General features: G+C 41.5%; 1 protein-coding gene across 9 annotated transcripts in view; it reads left to right on the forward strand.

Moving 5' to 3' along the window:
- PPEF1 (protein phosphatase with EF-hand domain 1) overlaps positions 1–16,305 on the forward strand; it is a 150,796-nt gene that overhangs the window by 102,727 nt on the left and 31,764 nt on the right. For all 9 annotated transcript variants that reach the window (XM_054472363.2, XM_054472358.2, XM_063660913.1 and 6 more), the window contains 3 exons: positions 2,724–2,760; positions 4,255–4,404; positions 9,471–9,623. In XM_054472363.2, coding sequence (XP_054328338.1) covers positions 2,724–2,760; positions 4,255–4,404; positions 9,471–9,623 — 340 coding nt within the window. The remainder of the gene's footprint in view (positions 1–2,723; positions 2,761–4,254; positions 4,405–9,470; positions 9,624–16,305) is intronic.

Below are 16,305 nucleotides of genomic sequence, written 5' to 3' on the forward strand. Positions count from 1 at the left end.
TGACATGATAATTGCTTCTGGCATTGTTGCTCATAAACATATTTACGAACACAGCATTTCAACTATCTAACTCACCAGAAACTTGAGGAATAAAGATTGGTTAGATGGTTTAAGAATCTTTGCTGGAAGGCACAGTAGGTGACAAATGTTCCCTTTTCCCTTCTTTTTTTCTTCTTCTTTTAAAAAATCTCTTGTTTTATGAAAAACAGAAATCAGTTTGCTCTAGGACAGTGGAAGATATGGCATGTCTCATACTTTTGGTCCTGGGCTTTTGGATACCTTGATCAAAGCTCAGCAACTGATGAGTTTTGTCTTTGGGGTAGTTTTGGCGCCTGGCTTGAGCACAGAGTTTCAATTCTAATTCTCAAGGCATGGAAGCAAATGCTAAAACTATGAAGGAAAAAAATCCCAGGACTATTATCAGAGGCCCATTATATATAATATAGCTTGATACTTTTATTTAGGCATGCTGTTTATCCTTATTGCCTATTGTATTTATCTAGTGTCTATAATGGTTAATGAAGGAGACATGGCCCCTGCCCTCATAGAGCTTACATCTAGCAGGGAAGACGCATGTTGAGCAGGTTTTTCAAGTGTGATGAGTTTGTAAAGGGGGAATCCAACCTTGTCTGAGGGATGATGGAAGGTTCCCCCATAGAAATATGGCTTTAGCCTGAGAGCTGAAGAATGAATTAGGCAATCAAGAAAGAGCCATAGAGGGGATTGGGAAACAGTGTTCCACAGTGAGGGGACAACTTATGCAGAGCTCAGGACAAGACTGTTTAGATGTGAAAGAAGTTCAGGAGGACAGGAGCGTAGACTGAGGGACAGGGTGGTGCCTGATAGGGCTGGAGACATAAGAAATGATTGGATGGTTCAAAGGAATTTGGACGGACTTCCAGGAACAACACAATGTCACCGAATAATGTCATAAAATTTGCGTTTTAAAATGCAGTAGGAGGAGAGAGTTGGAGAGAGGCAAGAGTAAATACACGCTCGTCAATTAGGAAGTAGTTGAAGGTTAAAGGGATAGATAATGGGTTCTCATTTAGACTAGGGTGGTGGTGATAGAGATGCAAAGAAATAGATTCAAGAGGAGTTTAGGCAATGATGATTTAAGGCTCAGTAACTGGATATGGGGGAGCTGAAAGAGGAGGGAATCGGCCGGGCATGGTAGCTCGCGCCTGTAATCCCAGCACTTTGGGAGGCCGAGGCGGGCGGATCATGAGGTCAGGAGATTGAGACCATCCTGGCTAACACGGTGAAACCGCGTCTCTACTAAAAAATACAAAAAAATTAGCCGGGCATAGTGGCGGGCGCCTGTAGTCCCAGCTACTCGGGAGGCTGAGGCAGGAGAATGGCATGAACCCAGGAGGCGGAGCTTGCAGTAAGCTGAGATCGCGCCACTGCACTCTAGCCTGGGCGACAGAGCAAGACTCTGTCTCAAAAGAAAAAAAAAGGTGGGTGGGGGGAGGGAATCAAGGATGACCTCCAGATTCCCAGCTTGAGTTTGGGGGTACAGCGGCATCATTCACTGATATTGGGAATGTGGAAAGAGGAGAGAGGTTGGGATGAGGGGGAATGATGAGTTCAGTTTTGGGTAAGCTGATTTGAGGTACTATTGAGTAGGCAGTTGAGTGTACATACGTGTCCAGAGATCATAAATGAAGTGTGGCCTGGAACATCATCCTGTGGTATTAACACTAGATAATAACTGAAAGCCCAGGCAGGGATGAGATTCCCAAAGGAGAAAGTGAGGGGAGAAGAGAGCCTAGGATGGAATGTGAAGGAACTGCCACATTTAAGGTGAGGTAGAGGAGAGCTTGCAAAAGAGGCTCAGAAGAGCCAGGAGGAGAAAACCAAGAGAGTTTATGGTCACAGAATCCAAGGAAAGAAAAGTTTTCTAGAAGGATGGTAGAGTCAGCTGTATTTAGTGTTTCAGAGAGGGCGAGAAAGGTGAGGATTGCAAGGCATCTGTTGGATTAAATAGAATGGACACCTTTGCTGAGTACAGGATGGAATTCATCTCAGAAAACATAACGTTACACTGTAGAAGCCTGATGTGACATGATTTCCATGGAAAGCCAGAGTGAGTGTATTGCATTTCATCTTCACAGTGTTGGATATTAAGGGCACGTACTGCTATCCTAAAGCAAGGAAAAGTAACAGAAATATTGTCGTCATTGAATCTGCCTTCACTACTGCTATTCAGGCATTAAGATTCCTGACACTTTCTATTAAAACCCTCAATACCATTATGGGACCTATATCAGAGAGAGCATAACAAGTCTTTTCTTTGTTCAGTCTTTTCTTTTCTCCAATCATTTACTGTATAGGATGTCTGAGAAATTCTATCTAAATGAAAAGTCTTCTCTCACACAGCTTCCCCCAGCTACCACAGCATGCTTCTGTGCATACTTGTAGCGTTTACACAACCTGTGCCTGCCACATATTTCTTAAGTTGTCTTATAATTGTTTCATAGAAATCTATCTTCTTTCCCCAGCTATACTATAAGCTCCTTGAGGGTAGGGGTGATGTCGTTGGTTGCTTTTATGCTTTCCAATCATGCCTAGCAAAGACTCAGGTAAGTAACACTTCCAACTGAACTCTGGTTTCTTGAGTTCTTATGATACTGAGATGCCAAGGGCTTCCCTTTTTGCATGACTCATGGAAGTAGGCGTTATCAACAATCAAATCATTTAAATCCCATTTTTTTTTTTAGGTATGGCTTCACGAAAGAAATTTTGCATAAATATAAGGTAAGACATCCTTTTTTTTTTTTTTTTTTTTTTAGTATTCACTTTGCTGTTTCTATAGAGAAACTTAAAAAGAGCCAAGAAAGACCAGATTGATGCTTTAGGAAAGGTAATAGGCCAGCTAGTCAGAATGCATGCCAATAAAATACAAGCACAGCAGGAAGCCCTGGCCACAGTAGAGTGTTATATTTTCTTTCTGGATTAAACCACACTTTTTCATTGTGAGTTGTGTAAGTTTTAGCATAGATACATATTTCATTGCTTTAAGGGTACCAAGGATTTGTTTTACTTAGGTGTGGTAAAACATGCAGACACAGAAGTGACTGTCATGAAGGAAGAGATTTTTATTTACAATTCTCTAGAAAATGGAGGCACTACAAGCCACCCTGGGAGACCGCGTGGGGAAGCACCAGAGCTGGTCAGAAGGCAGAGGGAGGCTGGGCACGGTGGCTCACACCTGTAATCCCAGCACTTTCGGAGGCTGAGGCGGGTGGATCACTTGAGGTCAGGAGTTCGAAACCAGCCTGACCAACGTGGTGAAACCCTCTCTCTACTAAAAATATAAAAATTAGCTGGGCGTGGTGGCATGCTCCTGTAATCCCAGCTACTCGGGAGGCTGAGGCAGGAGAATACTTGAACCCAGGAGGCGTAGGTTGCAGTGAGCCGAGATCGTGCCACTGCACTCCAGCCTGGGCAACAGAGCGAGACTCCATCTCAAAAAAAAAAAAAAAAAAAGGCAGAGGGAGGGTGGAGGGAAGCATCTGAGTGTAATCTGGTTTAGGACTGACCAGTTTGAATAAATTCAGCCTGCTCTGGGCCACAGAGGTTGTCCCTAGTTGTCTGGTACCTGGCCCCGGGATGAGGAGTGTGAGAGCTCCATAAAAAAGGTAGCTGGCGTGTGGGCTCTCCGTTGCTTGGTTTGCATATGAAGGGCAAGTCATTGACTAGGAATTAGCTAGCCCTAGGAGGGACAGTCTCTCCTCCAGAGTCAGCAAGGCCCCAAGATGTCATAGTATCAAAAATACAGAATAAAGGGCCAGGCACAGTGGCTCACATCTGTAATCCCAGCACTTTGGGAGGCCAAGGTGGGCGGATCTCCTGAGGTCAGGAGTTCGAGACCAGCCTGGCCAACATGGAGAAACCCTGTCTCTACTGAAAATACAAAAATTAGCCAGTCGTGGTGGCACGCACCTGTAATCCCAGCTACTCGGGAGGCTGAGGCAGGAGAATCGCTTGAACCTGGGAGGCAGAGGTTGCAGTGAGCCAAGGTGGCGCCACTGCACTCTGATGCGCAACAGAGTGAGACTCCATCTCAAAAAAAAAAAAAAAAAAAAAACAGAATAAAAAGACATGATGAATACATGCTAATTGGTTAGTGACTCCTTGCTGACTTCCTTTGAGTGGCCTGAAAATCATTACTTTTTGTCCATACATGGGGACTATTCAATAAACTGAACCTGTCAGAAAAACAAAACTTACTCAAGCTCGCTCTTACAGCTACATGGAAAAAGAATCTTACAAATCTTGGAAGAACTCTATGCCTGGCTCCCGATCGGTACAATCGTTGACAATGAAATCCTGGTCATCCATGGTGGGATATCAGAGACCACAGACTTGAATTTACTCCATCGTGTAGAGAGGAACAAAGTAAGAAGTAATGTTGGCATGAATCTTCTCTCAGGGATTTAGAAGGGAATACATACCTCTTCATTTATTATTTTGAATTGATTTGTGTTTTAGTGGTTGTAACTCTAAAAAGATTATAGATTTTATTCGAGTATATAAAAGTATAAATTTTAAGAAAAATCTATGACTGGATGGTAAAGAACTAAGTGGGTAACTTCTATATAGGGAAAAAAATTTTAAATTCATGTTGAGGGTGGAAAAATGAGGAAATGTTGGCATTTTATGTAGTTTCTAAAAGTGAAAAATCCTGATTTTTAAAATTAAAACCTCAATTCATTCATTTATATTGTGGTAAAATATACATAACATAAAACTTGCCACTGTAACCATTTTTAAGTGTATAGTTCAGAGGTATTAAGTATATTCACATTGTTGTGCAACCATCACCATCACTACCATCTATTTACAGAATTTTCCATCATCCCAGACCGAAACTCTGGACCTATTAAACACCAACTCCCCATTCTCCCCTCTCCCAGCCCCTGGCAACCACCAACCACCATTCTACCTTCTGTCTATGAATTTCACCACTCTAGGTACCTTATATAAGTGGAATCACTTATATAAGCGCAATTTATTTCTGAATTGATATGATTTCCCACATAATACACATCGAATAACTTAGGATACTTTTTTTGGAAATTTTTTTTGAAATGTTTAAATAATCATGTTAAATACAAGCAGAGCAGGAACTAGTATGGAACCTCTGAGACAAGTGGCAATGTGGTGACTGTGAAGATCTCACGCCTCGTGAAGGGTTCCTTGAACGGGTCTTGCAGGGTCATTGGAGTTGTCTTCCTCCTCTACTCAAGCCAAGAGGAAGCCCTCAGGCTAGAGGTGTAGGGGGTGCCACATGGGTTGAAGACCAGTAATAGCAGTGGAGCCAGATGATGCTATATGGTCCTAGTGGGAAACCTGAACTGTTACCCCTCAGGACTGATCATCAACTTCCAACCAGCCTGGACAGGTGGGGTCTAGAGCTGGAATTTAATCTGATAGAGACAGAAATGTTGACCCCAGTGTCACCTTGACTTTTTGGACCCTTTATACACATGTGAATGAGAATGTTGTTGCTGGTATCCTCCCATCTTTTTAATTAAAGTTTAATAAGTCTGACCTCCAGACCAGATGAGATCCCCTTTTATATACTGTCAAGCCCCTTGTACATATCTTTCATCACAGTTACTGAATTTCAGTAAGAAATTGTGGTACTGTTTGTTTACTGTCTTCCTCTGTTTTTCTAGTCCGTTGATAAAACCCCAGCACCTGGGATGTAGTAAGTACTTAATATTCATTGACTATCTCTTGAGAGATTTAAGATCAAAGCAGGGTAAACCTAAGACAAAACTAAATAGAAAGTTTTTTACAGCCCTCTCCTGATTCTGTGGTGATTTTACATACCACCCTTCCCCACCTCACCAACTGATGACAATGCTTCCTGGCTTACACCTGTTGTCCTGTTGTAATTATTAATAGCACCTCCTTTTACTCTAAAAAAAAATATCCCAGTTGCAGCCAGGCATGGTAGCTCACCCCTGTAATTCCAGCACTTTGGGAGGTTGAGGTGGGCAGATCACTTGGGACCAGGAGTTTGAGACCAGTCTGGTCAACATAGCAAGACCTCATCTCTAGAAAAAGAAAAAATTAGCCAGGTGTGGTGGTGCACACCTGTGGTGCCAGCTACTTGGGAGGCTGAAGCATAAGGATTGCTGGAACCCAGGAGTTTGAGATTGCAGTGAGCTATGATCGCACCACTGCACTCCAGCCTGCATGACAGAGAGAGACCTTGTCTCAAACACAACAAAACCCAGTTGCAATAAAATTTAAGCCCACTCTAAGTTTAAGGTACCTTTCTCATTATATCAGCGAGTAATCAAGCCAATAAGACATTTTGATCCAGATATAATAGTCATTATTAACATAATGGGTGGATTAGATTCTAACCAAGAGCACAAGGGAACATGATGTCTTTGTCAGTCAAATATTGGTGAACACAGGGCATGAATGCCACACTCATCACCACCTGCCCTATGACTACAGTGCTAATCAGTCATGACAGCCTCTTCCAATTGACCAGATTGAACACTTTTGCTTTCCTGAGGTTAGCCTGAGCAGCCAGCTCTATCGAGGGCTTTTTGAGATATTGAGAAGATGCCTCTGGGATGTCCCTCACTAGCTCTGTGGAGATCCCAAGTTGACAGCCACCTTAACATAGTAAAGACTGTGAGGCTCTAACATTAGACAGACAGAACTAGGTTAACATCCTGCCTCTGCCACTTCCTGGGTGACTGGGCAACGTACTGAAGTTTTCTAATCCTTGGTTTCCACACTTATAAACTGAGGATAAAAATACCTACCATATTGGATTTTTGGGAGAATTAAATGTAATTACCTATATGAAGAAAATGGTGGCCAGGTGCGGTGGCTCACGCCTGTAATCCTAGCACTTTTGGGAGGCTGAGGTGGGCAGATCACTTGAGGGTAGGAATTCAAGACCAGCCTGGCCAAAAAGGTGAAACCCTGTCCTTACTAAAATACAAAAAAATAGCTGGGCATGGTGGTGCACACCTGTAATCCCAGCTACTTGGGAGGCTGAGGCAGGAGGATCACTTGAACCCAGGAGGCAGAGGCTGCAGTGAGCCAAGATCAAGCCACTGCACTCCAGCCTGGGTGACAGTGAAACACTATCTCAAAAAAAAAAAAAAGAAAAGAAAATGGCGTATACTACTAAACATATAGCTCTCTCCTCCAGTTCTCTCTTCTTTTTTCCTGATACTTGGTTCTGAGGTTTGTGTTTCAGTCACCAATACAGACCCTGGGGAGAGTTTGTGGGCCAGCAATTTTCTCAGGATACCTAAAGTTTCACCCCCTTCAGGGATAACTGTTCTACCTGCTCTTAAGACTGGCTTTAAAGATAGAAATTCAACTTGTATATTGTTTGTGTCTTCTACCCTTCCTTGAGTGAGGTTGAACTGGTAACACATACTTGTTGTATTAAATATCATTGAACTATAGTGAAAATGATAGGTTCAACCATTTGCAATTCTATCAGATGAGACATAAAAGTAGATTGTTCCAGTCCAGTTTTATAATCTCCACTTTCCCACCCCATAGGACCCCCCAACCCTCTGTGGCAGGAGGGACCATACTTCCTGGTTTACACCTGTGGTCGTGATGGTATCATTGTTAACAGGGGTGGGGAAGGGTTGGGGGAATTTGATGACAACCTCTATTCTAGGTTCATTTAAGGTATTTTGTAAGGTGGGCAGGTTGAGGGGGGTCAATGCAGAGGGACTAAAGAATGAAGGAAGATTTTATAAAACTAAGATTCTGGTTTATTATTTGTCAAACTCCCCAGCAAGGCATTTGCAGAAAGATGGTTACTAAGACTCCCTGGGGGAAAATGGTCGTGTAGTGCCTTAGGGAGGGCTGGGGCAAAGTATCTTGATCCCAAGTGGCCTTGAAAACTTCAGAGCCACACATACTTAAGAGAGCGTGTGGCCTTACTCAATGAGCTCATCAGAAATGAGTTGTGCACGGCTGGGCACGGTGGCGCATGCCTATAGTCCCAGCATATTGGGAGGCCGAAGTGAGACGATCACTTGAGACCAGAAGTTCGAGACCAGCCTGGGTAACATAGCAAGACCCCATCTCTACAAAAAAAAAAAAAAAGAAAAAAAAGAAAGAAAGAAAGAAAAAGGAGAAAAGAAGAAGAGAGTTGTGTGGACCCAAGTCCAGAGGGTCCTCCCAGAATATTCTGCTCTGCCCCTAAAGGGAACATTTGCTGGCAGGAGACAGGGCAGGTAGGCTGTGAACTAGCTAGCAATAGCTGAGCTTGAATTTCTACCTAGCTCAATGAGACAGGACCTCAGAATAAGATTCAATTTCATTTTTGAAAAATAAAGGTAAGATTTCCTACACACTCTAGTTTTTAAAAGAAACTAAGTGCTTGGCCAGGCGCGGTGGCTCACGCCTGTAATCCCAGCACTTTGGGAGGCCAAGGCGGGCGGATCACGAGGTCAGGAGATCAAGACCATCCTGGCTAACACGGTGAAACCCTGTTTCTACTAAAAAGTAGAAAAAATTAGCCAGGCGTGGTGGCGGGCGCCTGTAGTTAGTGCTGAGGCAGGAGAATGGCGTGAACCCGGGAGGCGGAGCTTGCAGTGAGACGAGATCGCGCCACTGCACTCCAGCCTGGGGGACAGAGCGAGACTCTGTCTCAAAAAAAAAAAAAAAGGGAAACTAAGTGCCTACCACAGAGAATTTGTCTGTCACTGAACCACGGCCACCAGTATAACAGAAGTATTGTTTAATATTGTTTTGTTTAAAGACGTGGTGCTACAAAGAAACAAGTATAAAATTACAGTCTCTGCTTGTGTAAGGGAACAAGAGGGATTCTAGTAATTGAGGCCCTATCAGAAAGACATTTTGTTTTCCAAAGAAACACAGCAGTTTTGTTGCCAAGATTAGAGAACATCGTCCATGGCTGGCAGAGTCAGGCTGAGAACCACAATGCATTTAGGTTGAAGGGCTTCTGAAGTTTTCAACCTATGTCCCCTTTAAGAACTTTCTTGGACACAGATATACCTTTTCTCTTTTCTTCTGGAAAGCATAACAAAATGCACAGCAGCCACCCTCTTAAGAGGTGTTTCTGAACTCCTGAAGATCCTATGGCTAGATAAAGGCTCAATAGGAGACTAGTTGCCCCTACCTTGGCATCTTCCATTTTCTGTGTGGATGCCACAGAATGTGTTTAACACCTACAGAGAAACTCTAATGAAACACAGAAACTCTTTCTTTATAGGCAATGTCTGTAATTGGAAAATGTACCAACAATGTATCAGACCCACTTTACAGACATCAGTGGATGAGTGAGATATAGGAGGTGGACGAGATGCAAAAAGTGACCGTGTGTTTTTCATTGGGTTGTGGCACCACAACATAGAAAGAATCCCACCTGGGACTGAAGTCTCTGTATGCGGCAGAATAAGCAGAGGGTTGGACTAAAGCATGAATTTGTTTTATAGATGAAATCTGTGCTGATACCGCCAACGGAAACAAACAGAGACCATGACACTGACTGGAAGCACAATAAAGTAGGTGTGACTTTTAATGCACATGGAAGAATCAAAACAAATGGATCTCCTATTGAACACTTAACAAAGCATGAATGGGAACAGGTAGGTAATCAGGGTGTTCACTGCAGTGGCAACAATGACACCAGCGTGCGTGTTGTCCCTTACAATATATAGATAAAAAGTGACTTTACCTTTACAAGGAGACCACATGATTCTCTTGGAATTCATCACTATTTTTAACAGCTTTATTGAGATATAATTCACATGCCATGTAACTCACCCATTTAAACTGTATAATTCAGTGGTTTTTAGTATATTCACAGTGTTGTACAACTAGCCCCACAGTCTAATTTTAGAACGTTTTCATCATCTGAAAAAGAAACTACATACCTATTAGCATCATTCCCCATTCCCTTCTGTAGCCACCCTGTGCCACCTAACAGCCTTAGGCAACCATCAATCTACTATCTGTCTTTATAGATTTGCCTATTCTGAACATGTTGTAGAAATGGACACATATGTGATGTTTTGTGTCTGGCTTCTTTCACTCAGCACAATGTTCTGGAGGCTCATCCGTGTTGTAGCATGTATCAGTACTGAACATCTATTTGTTGCTGAATAATATTCCATTATATGGATATACACATTGTATTTATTCATTCATAAGTTGATGGACATTTGGGTTGTTTCCACTTTTTGGCTACTATGAATAATCCTTCTATGAACCATCACATACAAGTTTTTCTGTGCATGTATGTTTTTATTTCTCTTAACTGTGTACCTAGGAGTGGAACTGCTGAGTCATAAACTAATTCTAAATAAAGTTTAACATTTTAAGAAAGTCCCAAATTGTTTTCCCAAGTGGCTGCACCATTTTACATTTCCGCTAGCAATGGATGAACGTTCCAATTTCTCCACATCCTCTCTAACACTTGTTATTGTCTATCATTTTGATTATAGCCATCCCAGAGGGCGTGAGATGGAATCTCATTGTGGTTTTGATTTGCATTTCCCTAATGACTAATGATGTCAAGCATCTTTTCATGTGTTCATTGGGTATTTGTAGATCTTCTCTGGAGAATTGTCTATTCAGATCCTTTGCCCATCTTAAAAACTGAGTTATTTATCTTTTTATTATTGCATTGTAGGAGGTTTTTCAAATATATTCTACATACAAATCCTTTATCAGGTATATTATTTGCAAATACCATCTCCCATTCTGTGGGTTGTCTTTTCCCCTTTCTTGATGGTGTCCTTTGCAGTACAGCAGTTTTTAATTTTGATGACGCCCAGTCAAAATGACAAATTTTTTCTCTTCGTTTGCTCATGTTTTTGGTGTTGTATCTAAGCTATTGCCTAACCCAAAGTCATAAAGATCTATTACTTTGTTTTCTTCTAAGAGTTTTATACATTTAGCTCTTAAATTTAGGTGTCTGATCCATTTTGAGTTAATTTTTGTGTGTGGTGGGAGGTGAGATTCCAAATTCTTTCTGTTTTATGTGGATATTTAGTTATCCCAGCACTATTTCTTCCTTTTTTTTTTTTTTGAGACAGAGTCTCGCTCTGTTACCCGGGCTGGAGTGCAGTGGCACGATCTCAGCTCACTGCAACCTTTGCCTCTTGAGTAGTAGCTTGGATTACAGGCATGCATTACCACGCCTGGCTAATTTTTGTATTTTTAGTAGAGATGAGGTTTCACCATGTTGGCCAGGCTGGTCTCAAACTCCTGACCTTAGGTGATCTGCCTGCCTCGGCCTCCCAAAATGCTGGGATTACAGGCGTGAGCCACTGTGCCCGGCCACCAGCACCATTTCTTAAAAAGACTATACTTTCCTTATTAAATTTTCTTGACGCCCTTATCAAAAAATCAGTTAACCATAATAAAAGGGTTTATTTCTAGACTCTTAATTATATTTCACAATCTCTATGTTTATCCTTATGTCAGTACCGTACAATTTTGATTACTGTAGCTTTGTGGGAAGTTTTAACATTGGGAAGTGTGAGTTCTCCAACTTTGTTCTTCTTTTTCCAGACTGTTTTGGCTATTCTGGGTCCCTTGAATTTCCATATGAATTTTAGGATTGATTTGTCAATATCTACCAAAAAGCAGCTGGGATATTGGTAGGGTTGCCTTGAATCTGTAGGTCAATTTGGGTACTATGGCTGTCTTGAGACGTCTTTCCATTTATTTAGATCTTTAATTTCAACAATGTTTTTTACCTTCCAGTATACACGTCTTGCTCTTGTTTTGTTAAATTTATTCCTAGGTGTTTTTGATGCTACTGTAAATAGAATTGTTTTCTTAATTACATTTTGGATTGTTCATTGCTAGTGTATAGAAATACAACTGACTTTTATATACTGACATTGTGTTGTGAACTTTGATAAAATTATTAGTTCTAATGGTTTTTAGTGGATTTCTTGAGATTTTCCACATACAAGATTATGTTATCTGTGAATAATTTTACTTCTTCCTTTCCAATCTGTCTGCCTTTTCTTTTCCTTTTTTTCTTTTTGCTTAATTGCCTTGTCTAGAACCTCCAGTACACTGTTGAATAAAAGTGAAGAGAATAGATATCTTTGTCTTGTTCATGATACCGGGGAAAGCATTCAGTCTTTCATCAAGTATGATGTTAGCTGTGTATTTGTTTGTAGTGGCCTTTTATTACATTGAGGAAGTTTCTTTCTATGCTTAGTTTATTGAGTGTTTTTATTTTGAAAGAGTGTTGGATTTTGTCAAATGCTTTTTCTGAATACATTGAAATGATGTGTTCTTTCCCTTTATTCTATTAGTACAGTATATTATATTGATTGATTTCAGAGATGTTAAACCAACCTGACATTCCTGGGATAAATCCCACTCGGTCATGATGTATAATCCACCTTCTATGTTGCTGGCTTCCATTTGGTAGTATTTTTTGAGGATTTTTGCATCTATATTCATAAGAGCTATTGGTCTATGGTTTTCTTTTGTTGTGATATCTTTGTCTGGTTTTGGTATAAGTTTGGCCTCATAAGAGGAATTAGAAAGTATTGTCTCCTCCTCTGTGTTTTAGAAGAGTCTGTGAAGGATTGATTTTAATTCTTCAAATGTTTGATAGAATCCATCACTGAAGCCATCTGGGCCTGGGCTTTTCTTTGCAGGAAGTTTTAAAATTACTAATTTCAATATTTTTCCTTGCTATAGTTGTATTCAAGTTTTTTGTTTCTTCTTGAGTAGTTTGTGTCTTGGTAGTTGTGTCTTTCTTGGAATTTGTTTCATTTCCTGAAACAAATTTATTTCATGAAATTCATTTCATCTAATATATCTAATTTGTTGACCTAAAGTTGTTTGTAGTACTTCTTTATTTTTTTTTCTCCTGAAAGTTTGGTAGTAATAGTCCCTTTTTTTTCTTGGTCAGTCTCACTAAGGTTTGTCAATGTTATTGATCTTTTTGAAGAACCAACTTTTAGTTTTATTGATTTTTCTCTATTGTTGTCTATTCTCTATTTCATTTATTTCTGCACTAATTGTTAACAGTGGAGGGTATCCAGGTTCTTGGCGTCTTGAACAATGAATTGGACAAAACGCACAAACAAAGCAAGGAAGGAATGAAGGGTTTTACTGCAATGAAAATACACTCCACAGTGTGGGAGTGGCCCAAGCATAGGGGCTGAAAGGCCCTGTTATAGAATTTTTGGGAGTTTCAATACCCCCTAGAGGATTCCATTGGTTACTTGGGGTACACCCTATGTAAATGCAGAGTTTGAAGTAAAGTTACAAAGTCATTTACAGCATAAGCCCAATGGAGAGGATATTTCCTGTCATAGCTGAAGTGTGAACTGGTCTTATGTTCCCTGCCTCCAGACCTTATTTTCCTGCCTCATAATCTGTATCATTTCCTTCCTTCTGCTTGTTTTAGGTTTAGCTTGCTTTTCTTTTTTCCGTTTCCTTAGAAGGTGATATCATTGACTTGAGATCTTTTTTATTTTTTAATAAAGATACAAATTTCCCTTTAAGTACTGCTTTAGCTCCATCCCTTAAGTTTGCTATGTTATTGAACAATTGCTGCTGACTTAAAAAAAAATAGTTTTGCTGTGTTGTGCTTTTGTTTTCAATAGTATTGTCTAAATATCCTTGTGATTTCTTTAACTTATCTGTTATTTGGTAGTGTGTTGTTTAATTTCTACATATTTATGAATTCCCCATATTTCTTTTGTTTATTGATTTAAAATTTAATTTGATTGTGGTCAGCGAACACATGCTTTGCCTGATTTAAATTCCTTTAAAACTTTTTTTCTTTTTTTGGTAAATCCTTTTAAAATTTGTTGAGGCTTTTTTTGTGGCCTAGCATATGGTTTATCCTGGAGAATGCTCCATGTGCACTTTAGAAGACTATATATTTCACTCTTATTGGGTGGAGTGTTTTATATATGTCTCTTTGAACATATTTATAATAGTTGCTTTGAAATCTTTGCTAAGTCGACGTCTAGTCCCTTCAAAAGCAGTTTTTATTGCCTGCTTCCCCGCTCTGCCCCTCCCGCCCCCCGCCCGTGTATGAGTCATACTTTTTTCTTTGCATGTCCTGTAATCTTACATTATAGTAACCCTAGATAGTTATTCCCATGCCCCTCTGGGGCTTGTTGTTATTTGCTTTTTTGTCTATTTGTTGAGTGACTTGTCTGGACTAGTTTAGTGAAGTCTATTCCCCTTCAGTGTGCAGCCTCTGATGTCACTCTTCACAGAGTGCTGCCTTGGGCATGCGTACAGTTTCTCCGACCACCAGGGCTGGTGTGGATTTAATTGGGCTCTCTTTGACTGTCTCTTTCCCTCATCTCTCCTTTAAGCTTCGGACCCATCTGCCTCTATTTGAAGCAGTCCCAGCTGTTAGCCTTCACTAATTGCTAGCCGATTGCTCTATTGTTTTTAACAATGCCCTGGCCCACAGAGTGCTCTACATTCCGATCCGATTAAAGTTGGACCCCTTTGCAGGGGCAGGGCTTTAACCATGTTTGAGTCTTACTCCAGCCTCCACAAAGGCTCTTTTCTTGTCTGTCTCTTTCCCCAATTCAGTCTGTTAAATTTCTTCTAGCTGGGGTGCTGTTACTACTAGTATCTCGGCACTACCATCCTCCTCGTAAGTGCTTATTCCCCAACATCTCCATTGTTTTCAACAGTGCCTTTAGGCATGAACTTCCTTACACTCTGTGCCAAATAAGGCCAGTCCCCTTAGGAAGAGTGGCAGTGCTCTGTTATTGACCTGCCTCACCCCCTGGGCCAAACCACTGTGCCATCGCACTGCAGCTGGGAGTAGGGACAGTGACCCGCTTCTCCTCCAGTGACAGCCCCATTCCACAAGTGGGGTAGTAGGCAGGGATGATAGCCCCTGGTCTTCTTGGCTTGCCCTTCCTGGCATAGCACCTCCTCCTTATGATTGAGCAAGCATGGGGGCAGTTGGGGTCTAGCACCTGCAGGCTGCCATGCCTAGGATAGGGCTTCTGCCCAGTGAGTGGGGGAGGTGAACCCCAGTCCTCTCTGCTGTGCTTGCCTGGAATCCAGCTTCTGTAATGCAGAGCTGGGGGGAATGAGGGATGCCCATCAGCTTGCTCCTTCTGGGGCAAAAACATAGCCCTCTACTGGGAGCTGGGGGAAGAAGGAGCCCCATCTTGGATGCATCCACTTGAAGTAGAGCATCCTTCATGCTGATCAGTGAAGGGGGTTAGAGTAGATCATGGCTCAAATGCCACAGACTCTCTCTGTTGGTATCAAAATTTAGTAAGTTTTCTTAAATGTTTCTCCATATGCTGTATGCCATTAGGACAATTTCCAGTGGCTTTAACTATTTTAATTTTTTTTTTAAGTGATTTTCCGCTGGGCGTGGTGGCTCACGCCTGTAATCCCAGCACTTTGGGAGGCTGAGGTGGGCGGATTGCTTGAGCCCAGGAGTTGGAGACCAGCCTTGGCAACTTGGCGAAACCCCATCTCTATAAAAAGTACAAAAATTAGCTGGGCGTGGTGATGCATGCCTGTAGTCCCAGCTACTCGGGAGGCTGAAGCAGGAGCATGGCTTGAACCTGGGAGGCGGAGGCTGTAGTGAGCTGAGATCGTGCCACTGCACTCCAGCCTGGGTGACAGAGCGGGACCCTGTCTTAAAGAAAAAGGTGTTCACAAGTTAAATGGTTGTTTCACTGGGGAGAGGGTCTGCCAAGCCCCTAACACTGCCATTCCTGTCATTATGTTGTCATTTTGAGAACTGTACTGAGTATGTCTATAAACATGGATGTAAAGGCAATAAGCCATGTACTCATCTTTGTGACAGCGTGCATATCCAGAGCTGCCTGTCTGGAGTCTCTGGCAGCTTCTGGCATGGAGTAAGATCTATAAATATTCCTCTCATTCATTCATCCATTCAACAAGAATGTATTGATCATTCCTGAGTACTCTTGCTCATTTGTCTTGGTGAAATTTAGCGTTTTTCTAAATTTCCAGTCCTACATTTTAACTGCTTTCTTGTCAGTTTTTACCCCATATGGCAGGGATGAGTTCTTAAGAACAACAGCTGTGTGTATTATCTCATTAAATCCTTAAAGCAACCTGATGACGTAGATAATATTATTCCTATTTCCCGAAAGAGGACACTGAAGCTCACATAAGTTGACTAATTTGCTAAATGATGGGTCTGGTTTTGATTCCAAATTTGTTGCACTCTACACTTCTTATTTTTGACTGCTAGGTCATACCATGTCTCTCACTGTAGGAAAAGATGTTACAGGACACTGGGTTTTGTTTGTTTGGTTGGTTGGT

Source organism: Pongo pygmaeus, chromosome X, assembly GCF_028885625.2.
Source record: "Pongo pygmaeus isolate AG05252 chromosome X, NHGRI_mPonPyg2-v2.0_pri, whole genome shotgun sequence".
In the NCBI taxonomy this organism is placed as follows: domain Eukaryota; kingdom Metazoa; phylum Chordata; class Mammalia; order Primates; family Hominidae; genus Pongo; species Pongo pygmaeus.